The sequence below is a fragment of the Abramis brama genome, assembly GCF_963993115.1.
Source record: "Abramis brama genome assembly, chromosome: 7".
Lineage (NCBI taxonomy): Eukaryota > Metazoa > Chordata > Actinopteri > Cypriniformes > Leuciscidae > Abramis > Abramis brama.
The window spans coordinates 44,635,914-44,653,787 of NC_139969.1; the positions used below are offsets into that span (position 1 = coordinate 44,635,914).

The 17,874-nt window shown below is 40.6% G+C and overlaps 2 protein-coding genes across 10 annotated transcripts in view; one reads left to right on the forward strand and one right to left on the reverse strand.

Moving 5' to 3' along the window:
• Positions 1-17,874, reverse strand: part of LOC311087309 (uncharacterized protein) — a 504,672-nt gene that overhangs the window by 81,061 nt on the left and 405,737 nt on the right. The gene's annotated exons all lie outside the window — the stretch shown is intronic.
• On the forward strand, positions 546-4,490 carry LOC311087321 (zinc finger BED domain-containing protein 4-like). Its single transcript, XM_084120647.1, has 4 exons — positions 546-888; positions 1,686-2,749; positions 3,022-3,338; positions 3,554-4,490. The coding sequence occupies exons 1-4, from the start codon at positions 700-702 to the stop codon at positions 3,919-3,921; spliced, it is 1,938 nt and encodes a 645-aa protein (XP_083976773.1). The 5' UTR covers positions 546-699; the 3' UTR covers positions 3,922-4,490.

Genomic DNA, 17,874 nt, shown 5'->3' on the forward strand with positions numbered 1-17,874 from the left:
GATTATTGTAGTATAATATTGTGCAATATTTTTGCAATATAATAGACACATAGACACCATTATTTGCATTGCGCTTAGCTTGACCTTGCTTATTCAATCCATTCAGTCTCAAAGGGATGAGACTGACAACCTGAGAGCCAACCTCTGCCGACCTGAGAGCCACTGCTTTGATGGGGAAAAACATACCTTTGCCCTACGACTATTACATAGTTATTACTACTAACTAGTTACTAACCCCTAACCCTAAAGAAGTGAGAGAGCAGGTTTGTTAGGATGGAATTAATAACTATAGTGATATGTGAATTAAATATAATTTGTGTTACAACCTGGTCAGTGGTGGACAGTAACGAAGTAAATGTAATTCGTTACTGTACTTAAGTAGCTTTTTTGCGTATCTGTACTTTACTGAAGTATTTCAATTTGGGGAGACTTTTACTTTAACTCCACTACATTTCAAGGTCAAATATCTTACTTTTTACTCTATTACATTTTCAAAATCAGTCGTTCCTTTTTATTTATGAGTGGATAAAAACTTAACTGGTCAAACGAGCCACCAATCACAGCACGCGTTTAGTTTTGAACTTGTTTTACTTGCCCCTGTTGGCGCCTTGGCAACAGCGCGAATATAGGGTTCAACGTGAGTGACGTGACATCACATCAATGCAACAGGCATAACATTGAGCGCCAGTGTCTTGATAAATGATGGAAGAAACTAACGTTACTGACTCTAACATGCCACAACACCCATGGCCTTATTTACGCACTTTTTTTGAAGTTATTGAAAAGAAGAACGAGTCCTTCATTTTTAAGTGCCTTCTCTGCCTGCCTCGGCCCTGTACAATTTCGTCATACAAGAATTCTCCTTCCAATCTAAGGAAACACGTAGAGGTAAGCCATTTTCATTTCACATTTTTTTTTAACAAGAAATCTAACAATAGCTTGCAGAAAACTGTTTCATTGTGTATGTTAAAATTATAGACGTCACGTCACCATGAACATTGTACACGTCGTCAGCCAAGTTAGCTGTTTCACCGTATTTCATAGTATTTGTTTTTGAAACTTTTCAAGCTGAGGGCTCTGATATTGTGAAATAGCAATCAATCGATGTTAACATGTTATGTTGGAATATAAATTCTATTTTGAATAGTTTTACATGCAGCGTATTCAATTCCATTTATTTGTATTAGCATTTTTCACAATACATATAGTTTCAAAGTACCTTTACAGAAAGTATGTGTCTACATTACAATTTAGAGTGATCTGTTATCAGAGGTGACTGTGTCCAAGTTATCTATGTCAGAAATTTACAGTTCTAAGATAATAAAAATCATGCTGTTATTAGCTAACATCTTATTTTAATTTAAAGTAAACAATGAGCTAATTAAAGTAATTATTACAAGTTGGGAACATAATGATTACATTATACGAAAATGTAGCATTGGTGCATGTATGATGCTAAAACAGTTGACTGGTGGAGTGCTCCTTATTAACAGTGATTGTTATTTTCAAAAGTTCAGCTTCCAAAGACTGTGATCTAACTAAGCCTATTCTGAAAATAATGTACACTGTAGCATACATCTATCGTATGACATGCTAAAAGCACATGAAATGCTTATTTTATTTAATCAAAGAGAGGAGACTGATCTCTGGTTTAACTTAATGTTTTGAATGTTTCCTTATTGCAGAGAAAACATGGTAGCCACATGCAGAGATATATTGCCCTAACAGCGCCAAGGAAAAGAGAAATGGAGAGCGAGGAGGCTCCTTCAACCTCCAGACAGTTGAAGTTGAGAGAAACCAAGCTAGTCACACAGAAGAATGTTGATCATGCAGTGTTGAATTTTGTGACCCAGACTCTACAACCCTTTAGTGTGGTGGACCAGCCATCATTTCAAGCTTTCTTGCATGAACTTCAGCCTAACGCCTCTCTCATGTCAAGGACCACTCTGCGACGTAAGATGGATGAGGCAGTACTTGAAATGAAGAAAAATCTAAAAAAAGCAATGTCAGGGATCGATTTCATAGCAACGACAACAGATTGTTGGAGTTCAAGGAGAAGAGGTTTCATCGGTGTCACTGGCCACTGGGTTGATCCTAACAGTCTGGAGAGGTGCTCAGTAGCACTAGCATGCAGGCAGCTCAAAGGTTCGCACACTTTTGATGTTTTGGCTTGCACACTAAATGACATACATTCTGAATTCGGCATACAGAATAAGGTTGTTCGAACTACTACGGACAATGGGTCAAATTTTTTAAAGGCATTTCGTATATATGGACAGCAAGATGAGAACAATAACTCTGCTTCAGGTGAGGCTGAAGATGATGAGATCAATGACGAGATGTGTGGTGATGATGAGGACGTGGATGGTGTTGAGGTGGACTTTGTAGAGGTCACAGCTGTTTTAGATGAAGATGATGGCTTACAATTCCAACTTCCGAAACATCATCGATGTGCCTGCCATTTATTAAACTTGGTTTCCACAGTGGATGCAGCAAAAGCCTGTTCAAATGAAGCCTACAAGAAGCTGTCCCGATCAGCATTCGCTAAGTGTCATGCACTATGGAATAAGTGTGGCAGATCTGCTGCTGCTGCAGAGATTATAGAAGACACTTGCAAAATTCAGCTGATCCGCCCCAACGCAACAAGGTGGAATTCCTTATTTCTCGCCATTGAGAGAATTCTTCGAATAATTAAAGATCAGGGAGAGGGGGCTGTCAGAACCGTCTGCACTTCATTCAAGTTGCCAGTGTAAGTGCTGTTGTTTTTTCTTCTATTTCTTTAAATTCATGTTCCAGTAATGATAATGGTAAACACCATGTTTGTTTTTTTAAACGCATTACTTTGAATAGTTGTTTGACTACTCCATGCTCAGTAAGGATTGGATAGGAGTAGATACTGGGAGAAGTACAAGAATTTATGACTCTTGAGGGCCTAGTAATTCCACTGTTTGTAAAATGACACACACACACTTAAAATTGTAATGACATGAAATTATTAATTGTTGTTTCAATGTGTGATAGGCTGAGTCCAGTTGAAATGGCCTTTCTGGAGGAGTATGCCAGGACCATGAGCCCCGTTGCCAAAGCCCTCAACATTCTTCAGGCTGAAATCGATGTTCAGATGGGATGGCTTCTGCCTACTCTGACCCTCCTCATCTCGAAACTTGACCGAACTGGCATTACCTCCAGGTACTGCAAACCTCTGGTTGGTGCCCTACAAGAAGGCCTGCAGCAGCGGTTTGGAAACATGCTGGTAGAGCCAGAGTTTATTGCGGCTGCAATACTTGTCCCGAAATTTAAAACGTCCTGGACATCGGATGAAAACGTTGTCAAACTAGGTAAGATTATTTTATTTTTAAAAGTGTCATTAGTTAAAGATTCAGAGAAACTGAGCCAAATGTTTTTTTTTAAGATATCCAACTAAAATTTTATCTTGACATTCTCAATTTGTTTAGGTTTGTTTAAATACTGTTCTTTTGATATTTTAATCTGGAGAAATGTGTGATTATAGTAAAGTTTTAATTCTTAGCATCTATGCGAATGTCCATTTCAGGCCTGGACTACATCAAGGAGCATCTGGAGGAAGAGACTTTGAATCAGCCGCCAGCTGATGGTTCCAGTGGCTCTGAGGAAGAGGACTTCTTTGCGAGCATGAAGCCTACTCATGGTCAGGAAGGTATCAAGCAGTTAGATGGCTACCTTGCCTGCAAAGCTGATGACAAAGACATTCTCAAGTCCTTCCCATCAGTCTGTAAGTTGTCTTTGAAGCTCAACACTGCTTTACCCGCCTCTGCAGCTTGTGAACGTCTTTTCAGCACAGCAGGGCTTATTTTCAGTCCCAGGAGGGCAAGAATGGACTCACACAACTTTGAGAATCAGCTCCTTCTCAAGCTGAATAAAAGATATTGCCACTTTTGTTAGATCATCAGTGCCATACTGTACTAGCATGCTCACCAAAAGTACACTTAATGGAATGCTGATTAATAATGTTTACTGCCACAACTATTGTTCATTGCCATTTGAGGCTTGTTATTTTAGTATGTCACTTGTGATGACAGGTTATGTCATTTGTTTTGAGATTTTCACACTATGCTGAGGTCACCTTAGTTGATATATTTTATTCATTTATTTAATTTAATTTTTTTACCAAGTATCACCAGGTTTCATGTGAAGCAGTATAGAGTTAATAATACACAAATACTGACAATTACATGTAAAAGCATTACTAAATATTGTTCCTGACTGTGTGGGGAAATTCATAACTGAAATAGTATTATATACACCTACTGTATGCAGTTGTGACTGGCAAGTGCGTTTCTTCTGATCACAAACACTAGTTCCTATTACAGTGAATCTGATATGGCCAGTTTATATTTATACACAGAGACATTCAGATATGATAAAGTAAAGGAAAACTCATGTGAACCTGTGTTTTGCAAGTTTAAGTTTAAATAAAAACTTGGATAACTGTTACAAATAAATGTTAAACTGAAACTACCTGCTCTCAAGTCCTGTTATTTCATTTAGTTCTAAAGGAATTTTTTGTGCTTATGAATTTTTTTTATAGACATCAGTGTCTGACTAATTAATGTCATTTTATTAATAGATTGGTGTGCCAAGAGTGACATTAGAGTCTTTATGTAGACTGAGTTAAGGAAGAGTCTTGTGACAAAAATGATAATAGGACATTATAGCCATAAAAAAAGCATTGTACTTGGATACTTAAGTACATTTGAAGGCAAATACTTTTGTACTTTTACTCAAGTGAATGTTTAAAGGCAGCACTTCTACTTTTACTTGAGTAATATTTTACCTTGGGTATCTATACTTTAACTCAAGTACATGGTATGTGTACTTCGTCCACCACTGGTCGTGATACAGTTTTCAGACATATCGCCCAGCCCTAGCGTATGCCAAAAAATATTCAGACTTATAAAACCGTTCGTACGCCAGAACCTGCGCAAGATTCCTTTTATAAATCCCAGTCAGCGGAAAATTGCGCCACATGCGTCTCCACCCCGAAATAACCATATATGGAGCTTACAGTGGCTAGTTTTACTATGTATATCCTCATTTGCATATCATTTGCATATGATTATTCATCCACGTGATACCATATTTAACTGTAGCCTACAAGACATTAGGAAAATATGAAATACGGATGTGCGTCACATTACATTGATAAAAATCATTTAGTAGCCTATCCTTGCCTTGTTTTTGAATAAATAAATCAAATAGTGTAAAATACATTTCAGAGAAAGTTTTTCTCAATCTTTTCCACTGGCCAAATATGTTTAATTGATTTATATCAATAGACCTTGTTGTGCATTATTTGCACAAAACTATTGTCTCAGACAATCTGCTGTTATCATGATAAGCAATTCTCTCTGTAGTTAAAACATTAAAACACAGCACGCCACAGGAAAAGTGTTCAAAAACATCGCATCCACAACAAATATTTATATTGATTGAATATAAAAAATGTTACTTCTCAGTAATGATTTCATGTAATTTAAGTGTTTAACTCCATTAATGAGAATGGCGTATTTAATCTTAATGTTTATATCAGAAGTAAAACATAGTTTAAATCATTCTTTTATTTATTTATTATTCTTTTATTTATGATTCTAGGATTTTCATTTTAGGGGTGCTCAGCCCCCAATGAGGGTATGATTTAAAAAAAAAAAAGTTAGTTTATGGTCTAATGCTCATTATTAACTTGTTTCATTCATTCATCCATTAACATGCATATGGCAGGGTTTTATAATCACTGAGGAACCGAATGTGAGGTATATTTACGGGGGTTCGGGGTCATGCTCCCCCGAGAAAATGTTGATTTCTCTGATCTACATATGTGCATTTTAAGATGTTTTGAAGGCCAAAAAAATTGGATAACAACAGCTTTAAAACCATGTGCGGGCAGCTGTTTATTTTCCACACCTCATCAGCATCACACTCTTTTTCTCTTTGTTTTTAACTTGCTCTGTCTTTTCCCCTCCTAAAGCTGAGCTTTGACTGATATAGGCTTTTCATTTTTGTCTGTCAGTGAAGAAAGTAAACATAGGGTCAACTGATAGGTTGATTCATGAATCATTTTCTCAGACAAAGCTACCAGGAAAGCTAGGTAACTAAGTTTATTAAATTCATTCACAATATGTACACATTCATTATTGATCTAGGCCTAATACATGGCCGTAGACAGGGCTTTATAATCAAAGAGGTCATAAATTTGAGGTTGTTATGGGGTTAAACATTTTTATTTCTCTGATATGTGCATTTCAAGACGTTTGAAGTCCAAAAAAGGATAAGAAATGGATTTAAAACCTGCTCTCTCCTCATCTCCATCACTCTGTCTTTTTCTCTCAGTCTCCTGATCTTGCCCTGTCTCTAATTCCCCTCCTAAAGCTGAACTTTTTTAATTTACTGAAGGCTACAAATTGCATTATATTAATTCTCAACATGTACACATGCATTATTAATCTTGTGCCTATGAAAACGGCTTTGTTAATGTTTCTTGTCCCCTCACAATGACATAATTACACGTTATATAGGCCTATTTTCAGCTCAAAATGGCGAAAATAGACAAAAGTTTATTAGTTTTCTAATTATTTTTGTCATTCGTTTAACATTTATGACCTAAAAAACTGTCAAATATAAAATGTTTAGTTTAGCTACTTACATCTTCTTAACTCGCACTTGACCGTAAACTGAAGCGTCAGTCGTGCTGCTAAAATTCGCGCTCAGCAGCTTCTGTGAACATAAAGCCCGCCTACTTTGATTTGATTGGTCATCTCAAATATTCTGACATTGACGAGAAGTGAAAGACCAATGAGGCTCAGATGAACAAACACACACACACACACGCGCGCCTCTGTTTCTGACCTGCGCTCTGCTTGGCGCTGCTGCGGACTGAAGATGAAGAACATTATTTAACCTTGTCAAAGACAAAAAATAAAAAAAAATTTTTTTAGAATAACAACATTTCTTACTCCAAGTTTTAGGGGTTCTGAGCTCCTTTTTAGGGGTAAAAAGGGGCTAGCCTCGCCCATGGCCACACTCATTAAATAAATAAGTAAATATATACATAAATCATACATACAAATTGACAGTATTTGTGTGTTTGAGATATTAAATGCACCCAGTATATGTGAAAAATATGCTAGAAATGAAAAATGTCTGCTTTTTCAACACGTCTCCTCCACCTGCGTGCACGTCTCATCAGCTCTGGGGCGCTGGAGAAATCGCCCCAGAGAGGCGGGTCTGTGGAGCAGCTTAGCCAATTGCTGATTTAAGATAATCATAATAAACTGTAGCCAATCAGCGAGCTAAAATCTAGTAAGCTATGGGCGCTTCTGTTAGCGCCCCAAGCTGCGCGTGCCCGCCCGCGCTCATGCGCGCCTATCTCCATCAGACAGCGGTCTATCGGCCTGGCTAGCTGGATGCGTCATGCTAATGCCTTGTTTTGCTTTCCGTGATTACTTTTTAAAACAACGGTGACAGATCCGGCATGGACAGTTACCGGAGTGAGGCAAGTGAGTTCAATTTCAAATGCAAATGGAAAGTTTGTGCAATTTGTTTGTTTTTGTGTAAGAATGCCTCAGCCTTGTAAGGGCCTGTTCACATATCGCGTCTTTTGCGCACTCAAGTTCGTTATTTCAAATGTAGACGCGCGGTATGCGCGCTCATAATGGAAGCGACGCGGTCGCGGTGCGACACGCTCGTTTTTTCCAAGCGCTGTCCGCGCCGCATCGAGATAAAAACATCTCAACTTTTCAGAATGCCGCAAGCGCACCGTAGGTCACGTGACAAGAACCACGCTTAGCAACGACAGACGCCTCCGGAGCGCAACCGCCCTAGCGCTTTGGAAAAATGAGAACGCGGCGCGCCTAGCGTTTTCTACGCGTTTTTAGGCGCGATATGTGAACGGCGCCTAATATGGCATTAAATAATTACTGACTTTTTCACAGAGCACTGGTATCATGCAGTTTGTGTTAAATTTTGTTTTTCCCAGCTAGCAAAAATTGTGCGGGCCGAAAGCGGCCCGATTAAGGCTAAAACACTCGCCCGATCCTCGGCATGAATCTAGGTCCGATTGCTCTGCGAGCGCTCGGTTTTAATGCGGCCCGATTGCGGAACCCCGAGTGACCGGACGTAAAGCTCGCCTCCAATCCCGTTCCTTATTTGGGCTTATCTGAACTTTATTGATTTCCACTCATGTCAGGTTAATACTAAAATTGCTTAGCAGCCGCTATTTATGCAAGATAAACAAAGTAAAACAGCACAAGGAAGACAGATTTCATGTTTAAAGCATTTTTTTTATTGGACCACACTACAAAAATAGGATAAATGAACACACACACTTTTTAATAACAGATTTGAATCGAAAAGAATAGAATAGAATAGAATAGAATAGAAATATCACAGCATTAATGTAGAATCAAGGAGTTCAAATACCATTTTCCAGTATCAACATTTTTAACTTTGAAACATTTAATTCTGGCCCACTGCGTTTGAGTTGTCTATGCACACACACTTTTTAATAACAGATTTGAATGAAAAGAATAGAATAGAATAGAATAGAAATAATATCACAGCATTAAAGGGTTAGTTCACCCAAAAATGAAAATCATGTCATTAATGACTCACCCTCATGTCGTTCCAAGCCAAGCGTGCCGCACAAGCCCTGAAAAGTGAAGCCAAAGCGTCTCGATCGCCCTTCGGTGGCTGGTCCTAGTATAGGTCATAAGCCCCGCCTCCCCGTGTTATTCAACGGGACGTGAGACCAACTAAACAATTAAATTAAACTTCAAATATCTTTTTTCCAAAGGTGCGCTGCGTCCGAAACCGCATACTTCCCTACTATTTAGTATGGGAAAAAGAGTAGGCGAGCGAAAAAGTATGTACGAATCCAAAAGAGTAGGCGATAATTACCTGGGTGACGTACTAATTATCGCGAGATTCGGACTTAAGTGCGTCCGAATATGCCTACTTTCCTACTATATAGTAGGCGAAAACAGTACGTGAAGGAAGCAGTACGTTCGAAACATCAGTATTCATAAAAGAGAGGCGAGAAGTTCCCGGATGGCTTACTGCTTCTGGCCAGATTTTCGAGTGCTCGACCGATGGCTACTCTTCTATCCCAGGAGGCCACGCGAGAGGATACGTCATTATCAAACATCGCAGAGATCAGCGACGCGGGTGCTTTCAAATGTGAGTAAACACGTTCCTTGTGTTAAAATTGCATGTGTTGAACTACTGTAGAGTAAACTGTTGAATTGTTGAAGGTGTAAAGACGTTACGGTGGAGAGTGGCTCATGAAGCTGAATGCTGCCATCAAAGGCTTTGAGTGAGTATATTACAGAAATGAATAACTACAACTATTTAAATCTTAAGTTGTAGTTTATTTTAATTATTGTAATTTCAAACAGAGCTATTACAGCACTTTTCTGATTCTTGATTTCTGTGCATTAGCTGCACAGCTTTTGTGGTGGAGCAGGACCTGCAAGGAAAGATGATGGCGGCATTTGTGAAAAAAAAACGGTTTTGTCTTCTAAATAATACTGAAATCAAATGACATTGTGCGGTTGAAATTACTGCTTTTGTGTTATGTTTGTGCATTTTGTAGGATCTGAAATGTCAGTAGGCTGGTGTGAGTGCTGAGGATGAGGAGCCCAGAGCTGAATCCTGGAGATGGTGCCATGGATGAGTCCCTCCATCACTCCACCTGCCCTTTCGAGACCCTCCATCACTCCACCTGCCCTTTCGAGACCCTCCATCACTTCACCAGCCCTTACGAGTCCCTCCATCACTCCACCTGCCCTTTCGAGACCCTCCATCACTCCACCTGCCCTTTCGAGACCCTCCATCACTTCACCAGCCCTTACGAGTCCCTCCATCACTCCACCTGCCCTTACGAGTCCCTCCATCACTCCACCTGCCCTTTCGAGACCCTCCATCACTCCACCTGCCCTTACGAGTCCCTCCATCACTCCACCTGCCCTTACGAGTCCCTCCATCACTCCACCTGCCCTTACGAGTCCCTCCATCACTCCACCTGCCCTTACGAGTCCCTCCATCACTCCACCTGCCCTTACGAGTCCCTCCATCACTCCACCTGCCCTTACGAGACCCTCCATCACTCCACCTGCCCTTACGAGACCCTCCATCACTCCACCAGCCCTTACGAGTCCCTCCATCACTCCACCTGCCCTTACGAGTCCCTCCATCACTCCACCTGCCCTTACGAGTCCCTCCATCACTCCACCAGCCCTTACGAGTCCCTCCATCACTCCACCTGCCCTTACGAGACCCTCCATCACTCCACCGGCCCTTACGAGACCCTCCATCACTCCACCTGCCCTTACGAGTCCCTCCATCACTCCACCGGCCCTTACGAGACCCTCCATCACTCCACCTGCCCTTACGAGACCCTCCATCACTCCACCTGCCCTTATAGAGAGCCTAAGTCCCGCCCCTCCGCTTCCGGCTCATGGGACCTTATTTCGGAAAAAATATGTATGGAAGTCAATGGCGAGAGATGACTTATCTTTTTATTCCATCTGAACTGTGCCCTGAACTACACATATGATGTTTGTCAATTTAAAAGGCAATTATGAAAGTCAAGAAAGTCGCAGTTTGTCATAAAACAGAAGAGTAACGTTTAGTTTTATGTGAAAATCGCTCAATGAACTACATCTCTCGTCTCGCACTATGTACGTCACAAGATCCGTTGCTCGTATGTGTGTATTCTGGCTCAAAACACTCAGGCATGACGGCGTAACGTTACGATTATAATGTAAAACTATAGAAAAATTACAGACGTTAGCTTCAGTAAAGTTAGCTTCATTCATTGAGAGAAAAGGTATGACGTCGCATGTGCGCCTTCGGGGTTTGTAGTCTTTGTAATTACGTATTTTCACAGTCTTATACCTCAACAGTTTTACATCAAACTGCGACTTTCTTGACTTTAAAATGTATCTTTTAAATTGACAAACATCATATGTGTAAATCAGGGCACAATTCAAACGAGATCAAAATATTTGTTGTCTCTCGCCATTGACTACCATACAATATTTTTCCGAAATAAGGTCCCATGGTGGTCGACCAGAAGGGGAGGGACTTAGGCTCTCTATTGCCTCAGATTGTGAAGCACAACACATCACGCAACAACCTTAGCGCCTTCAGCCTACATACATGATTGTAGTTTGAATAAAGCTTTGTTTCATGTGTTGACTTGTATATGCATTTGTTTATTGTGTGATGGTGACTTTCATTCATTCTTTTACTAATTTATTAATATTTCTCATTGTTGTCAGTAAATACAATATAATTATTTAATTAATGCTTTATTTAATTGTTTGAATGCAAATGTAGATATGTTCACTATATACACATGTAGAGTGTATTCAATCCTGCATAGCTATGTCATATGACATACATTATATTTTGTTTGTTTTATTGAATTGAATATTTTCAGTAAAAAGTAATATAATTAAGTATTGGTCAGCATTTATCGTTGTTATTATTGTATGTTTTGGGGTGGGATAGCAATGCAATTCATTCTGGGGTAATATTAATTTTTAATATTAATGATACTTACATTTTTTGAGTATAAAATCAACAGTTTTCTCCAAAGGCAAATCTTCGCACAGCTGCCCTTTGTGCAGACATTACAAACGCTGAGGAAAGCCGTTCTAGGTAGGGCTGTTGAGTTACTGATGTTATGAGGTATATATATATATATATATATATATATATATATATATATATATATATATATATATATATATATATATATCATGGGTTTGCATACATAATATGAGATTTTTTACACAGGAAAAAAGAACCTAGTACAAGGTTGAATATCTTAATATATTTTTTCTTAAATAATTCATTATAATACATTTAAAAAATGCATTTATTTTATTTTATTATTATTTATAGGCCTAGGCCTGAGGGATGAAAGGAGAGTTAAATTCAACAAGAAAAATAGGAAAACATAAAGCAGTTAGCCACTTTTGCTTGTGGATAAAAATGTTTGGATATAAAATAAAGAAATTAACAACATTCAAGAGATGACAATTTTGGGATTTCGTAATAAAAATAAATAATATCGTTAAGGATAAAACGGTGGGTCACATTAGTAGGGTTAAATATAAGAACTTTAATCAACCCTAAATGTATTCACAAAATAAATGGGCAGCAGTTTCTTCAAAAAGACCACAAAATGAGCAAGTTTAAGCAATATCAAGATATTTACAGATAGATGAATTAAACGTGTCGTTCAAATCTTTTAAGTTGTTGCGCGTGTGATAACGCGTCGTAGGTCACATGATAACGTCAACATGGCAGATGTCCGGTTCGCATTCATACTCAACGAGATTTGGCTATAAAGTACCTACTCTTTTAGCGCTCGTTAAGTAAGTACTCATTGAAATTAAGTACCTACTCATTGAGTATGCGGTTTCGGACGCAGCCGTGGTTTCTTTCATTTGCTGTCGTTTTTATCACGCTGATGTAAGTTCAAGTGTCTGTTTCAAAAATAAGTTGGTTTTTAGTTAGTTACGTGATGCGGTGGTGTAACGTCATGATTGACAGCTGTGATTGACAGGTTCTCTGAGCGAAGTAGTCACTGAAGCACCAACAGACATTTTTTCGGGATCTTCGGAGGACTGAGGAGATTGTATTTACTTTATTTTAACAAGCCTCTTGTCGTACTGCAATCAATTTTTTAAAAAGTGTGCAGAATCCTCTCTCCCTGAGTGCATTCTGCGAGAGTGAGGGCGGAGCGTTGATTTCGCGGCTTTACTTCCTGCTCACGACTGCGCGGGTCTGGTCCCGAGATCGCCACTGCGCGGGTCTGGTGCGCGGGTCTGGTCCCGAGATCGCCACTGCGCGGGTCTGGTCCCGAGATCGCGAGATCGCTACTGCGCGGGTCTGGTCCCGAGATCGCCACTGCGCGGGTCTGGTGCGCGGGTCTGGTCCCGAGATCGCCACTGCGCGGGTCTGGTCCCGAGATCGCGAGATCGCTACTGCGCGGGTCTGGTCCCGAGATCGCCACTGCGCGGGTCTGGTGCGCGGGTCTGGTCCCGAGATCGCCACTGCGCGGGTCTGGTCCCGAGATCGCGAGATCGCTACTGCGCGGGTCTGGTCCCGAGATCGCTACTGCGCGGGTCTGGTGCGCGGGTCTGGTCCCGAGATCGCCACTGCGCGGGTCTGGTCCCGAGATCGCTACTGCGCGGGTCTGGTGCGCGGGTCTGGTCCCGAGATCGCCACTGCGCGGGTCTGGTGCGCGGGTCTGGTCCCGAGATCGCCACTGCGCGGGTCTGGTCCCGAGATCGCGAGATCGCTACTGCGCGGGTCTGGTCCCGAGATCGCTACTGCGCAGGTCTGGTCCCGAGATCGCTACTGCGCGGGTCTGGTCCCGAGATCGCCACTGCGCAGACTCAAGTTCCAATATGTCAGCGCCATATCGGGACTCTGGCGGCTTCAGTTCTCACCAATGGAAGAGAGCGAAGGGGCGTCGTCCATCTTTTTTTACAGTCTATGTTCCAAGCCCGTAAGACCTCCGTTCATCTTCGGAACACAGTTTAAGATATTTTAGATTTAATCCGAGAGCTTTCCGTCCCTCCATTGAACATGTACGGTATACTGTCCATGTCCAGAAAGGCAATACAGACATCATCAAAGTAGTCCATGTCCATGACTTTATTCAGCATTGTATTCTCTCCCGGGTCTATTGTCAATCCACGTTCACGACTCCGCAGTGACGCTGCTGACGTAAGACGCTGCTGACGTGTTATCTGGTGCGCCAGAGCTTCGTTTACAGTCTGAGGGAGACGCACGCTGTATTCAAGCTATTCTACATTGTTTGTATTTTGGTATTGCTATATTTTTTAAAATGGTGCGTAAGTGTGCATGTCGCGGATGTCCTAATCGCCACCAGATAACACGTCAGCAGTGTCTTACGTCAGCAGCGTCATGAACGTGGATTGACAACAGACCCGGGAGAGAATACAATGCTGAATAAAGTCGTAGTTTTTGTTATTTTTGGACCAAAATGTATTTTCGATGCTTCAAAAACTTCTAACTAACCCACTGATGTCACATGGACTACTTTGATGATGTCTGTATTGCCTTTCTGGAAATGGACAGTATACCGTACATGTTCAATGGAGGGACGGAAAGCTCTCGGACTAAATCTAAAATATCTTAAACTGTGTTCCGAAGATGAACGGAGGTCTTACGGGCTTGGAACGACATGAGGGTGAGTCTTTGGTCAGGGCATTGCAGTGGACTGCATCTGAGAAAAACACACGATAGAAGAGGGCAGCATGACCATGTGATGTTACTCAGCAACCACCAAAACTTCATTTGGATGCAGGGCTCTACACTTATATTTATTTTTAATTAAAAAGTTTAGGAGCACCTTCTGATCAATGACAAAATAACCTACCCATTATAAGGCGATATTTGATAATAAAATGACTTGCCGGGGCATTTTTTTTAACCTTATTAAATGCCATCTTTTATGTCAAATTCATAAATTGAATTAGAATAATAAGACGTAATCAGGAAGAATAAGTTACCAATCAAATGAAATCAATAGCAACAAAAATCATCTTTGCACTGCAGAGGCGGCATATAACAAAAAGGTGGCATTTAGTTACATTTACAGACGGTTTAATGAGGCTCAGAAGTGCATTTAAATTCATGATAATGTTATGATGTTAATGTTTTAAATAGAGTTTGAATATAGAAATATTAAAACTGAAATAAGACTTTAAAATTAAACTAAAACCACCAGTAGGGGGCAGCAAGTCTTTGTTCCCGAATGAATCAGCAGTTTAAACAAATTGATTGAATGATTCAGTGACAAAGCAAGCGACTGTCTTTAGGAATGGGTCATTGAATCATAGACTCACTACTAGTCTGCAGCCGACACTTATTATTATTATTATAAATATAATATATTATGTTCTATAATTCATTTTCAATCAGTACAAACCGACTTTAATGTTTGTGTTGGCTGTTTCTACATATAAAGATTTTATACAGTAAGACAGTTGTGATTGTGATAATTTTTTTTATTCATAGTCACCAAATGGGTCCATTCAAAGCCTTATAAAGTCCCTCTTCCTCTGGAAACTGTCTCCTAATGGCTGACACACACAACACATGCAGGTAAGGGTCTAAATACTAGCTTTGCTATTGCCTGATACATGATGATAATAATCTGTACAGTACTGTGATCTGAGCATAGCGTTATACATGTCGTCGGCTAACGTGAATACATCTATAAGCTAACACTGTTCTCTCGCCCTGTTCTCCTCACACCACAACTCACCGTTGTTCTGTCTAACCCTGGCCTGTCCTGCTCACTTGGCTTCATATCAGGCTCATAATTATATGATATCATCATATATGTCAATTATATGAATTATATATATATCATACGAGTAAACATTTAGCTACAATTCTCCCAGCTTCCCGAGCTGTCATTGAGATCCATTGCTTTCCTATTGTTTACTTTGACCGCTCTCCCTCAACGTTACGTCACTTCCGGTTCGGCGGTTTTCAAATGCGGAAGTAAAATTCTCTCACAAAAACGACTCCAGAAGCCTAAATAGCGTTTTATAAGTATGTTTATATTTAAATCTAGTTCCTACATTATTTTTCTATACATTGGCTTACTGGGTACTCTAACCTGCAACATGGGCTTTAAGCCTTGCCAATTTAAGCACTCAAGCGAAAGAAAACTTGTGCGCACTATGCGAGAAGTTTTGTGTGCGCAGCTGCACGACAGCATGCAAATAATAAAATTCTCATTCACCTCTCCTTGCAAATTCACACAAATTTCTCAAAATGCTGCCCTTTACGAGTAAGCATAGTTGGTTATGATAAGCATTAGAGAAAGAACGCATTCGTAGCCTATCATAATTTGACCCGTGCATTAAGGTGATGATACACGGCAACTTTTTGAGCAATGTTTCAGGGCAATATTGCCGAGCGATTGTTGCTTGGGCACTTTCCCATTGAAAATGGGCAATGAATATATATCTGGATAATTTAGATGGGTCGTGGGCCCTGTGTCTCATCTGGTTGCCCGTTGACGGCAACATTGCCAAGCAACACTCCTCAAAAAGTTGCCCTGTGTATCATCACCTTTGGTCTTAAAGTGGCAGCAACCAGCAGCTGTCGGTGTTTTTAATGTTAATCAAACTACAAAAGAGAAAATCACTCCCTGCTCTTCACTGAATAATGTTTTTGTAACTTTAATCAGGATTAACCTTTATTTAATCTGCACAGTGAAGACATGAAAAATGTCATTTCTGTACCTGAAAAATACTGTTAGACCTACCTGAAAAGCACCTATTATTAGGGCCCGAGCACCGATGGTGTGAGGACCCTCTTGGAATTGCTCTGTTTATTATTATTATTATTAGGGCCCGAGCACCGATGGTGTGAGGACCCTCTTGGAATTGCTCTGTTTATTATTAGGGCCCAAGCCCTGAAAGGGCGAAGGCCCTATTGTTTTCGGTAGGATTATTTATTAGGGCCCAAGCCCTGAAAGGGCGAAGGCCCTATTGTTTTCGGTAGGATTATTATTATTATTATTATTATTATTATTTTGTCAACCTTTCGGGCACTTTTGGGGCCCTTAACATGCTCGAAAACTCTTGAAATTTTGCACACACGTCAGAACCCGCGGCCATCAGGGCCGGACTGAAGCTGGTACCCGGGCGTGGCAGGGGGGCTCGACAGCGCCCCCTGGAACGGGATCCGAACACTTGTCCATAAATCAGACACGCTTGCATGTAATAATATGAAACTCGGTACACATATAGAACTCATCGGGCCGAACAACTTTCGTGCTCTAAGTTTTACGCCAGCCCAACAGGAAGTCGGCTATTTAGGGTTGTTTGGAAACGCATGCTGTGGAATTTAATGTACTCCTCCTAGGGAATTCATCGATTCGCCTCCAAACTCGGTGTGCATGAAGTCAAGACATTGAGGATGCTAAATTGCGGACGGATTTTTGATATCTCGAACGGTTTGGCCGTGGCGAGGAAACGAATTTATGGCGAAAAAATGAAACAGGAAGTGTGTTATAACTTCTGCATACATTAACTGATCTTGATGAAACTTCAGCAGTGTGTTCGTTGTAAGAGGCCGATCGCACAGATGTGACTATTGTGAGTCAAAGTTATAGCGCCACCAACAGGCAGCAGGAAGTACATCACTATTAAAATGCTTTGAAATCACTGTCTTATTTTTACCAGATTTGCTTCAAACTTTATGTGTACAATGTAGACACACGGCAGATGTAAACCTGTGGAAGGATTATTGATATCTTAGATACTGTTGCCGTGGCAACGCATCAAACTTTAATATTCTTTTTTTATGCTTTTGAGACTCTTAACATACTTGAAATTGCATGAAACTCGACAGACACATCACATTTATTATCCAGTAGACATGTGCAAAGTTTCAGAAACGGGCGTGGTGAGGGGCTCAGTAGCGCCACCTTTAGTCATAAGTGGGGGTGTTAGTTTTATCAACAGCAACAAAACTTGGTATGTGTATTGTTCTCATCAAGACGGACAACTTTCTAATTTACATGAACCATCTCTGACCAACAGGAAGAGAGATATTTTGGTTTGAATGTGGATTTTCTGAAGAATTTTCTCTCCCTCTCTGTGTCTGTGTGTGTGTGAGGGGAGGGGGGGATTTGACTATTGCTTTTATATTGTTAATCAAGGTTTCAGGGGCTTTTGGGGTCCTTAACGTGCTCAAAAACTCTTGAAACTTTGCACACAGGTCAGAACCCACGGCCATCAGGGCCGGGCTGAAGCTGGGACCCGGGCGTGGCTG

What these genes read in the sequence shown, in the direction of transcription:
- LOC311087321 (XM_084120647.1), top strand. Translation starts at nt 700, where the DNA reads ATGATGGAAGAAACTAACGTTACTGACTCTAACATGCCACAACACCCA. An exon ending in ATCTAAGGAAACACGTAGAG is followed by an intron (nt 889 to 1,685) that starts GTAAGCCATTTT and finishes TCCTTATTGCAG; the next exon opens with AGAAAACATGGTAGCCACAT. An exon ending in TGAAAACGTTGTCAAACTAG is followed by an intron (nt 3,339 to 3,553) that starts GTAAGATTATTT and finishes TGTCCATTTCAG; the next exon opens with GCCTGGACTACATCAAGGAG.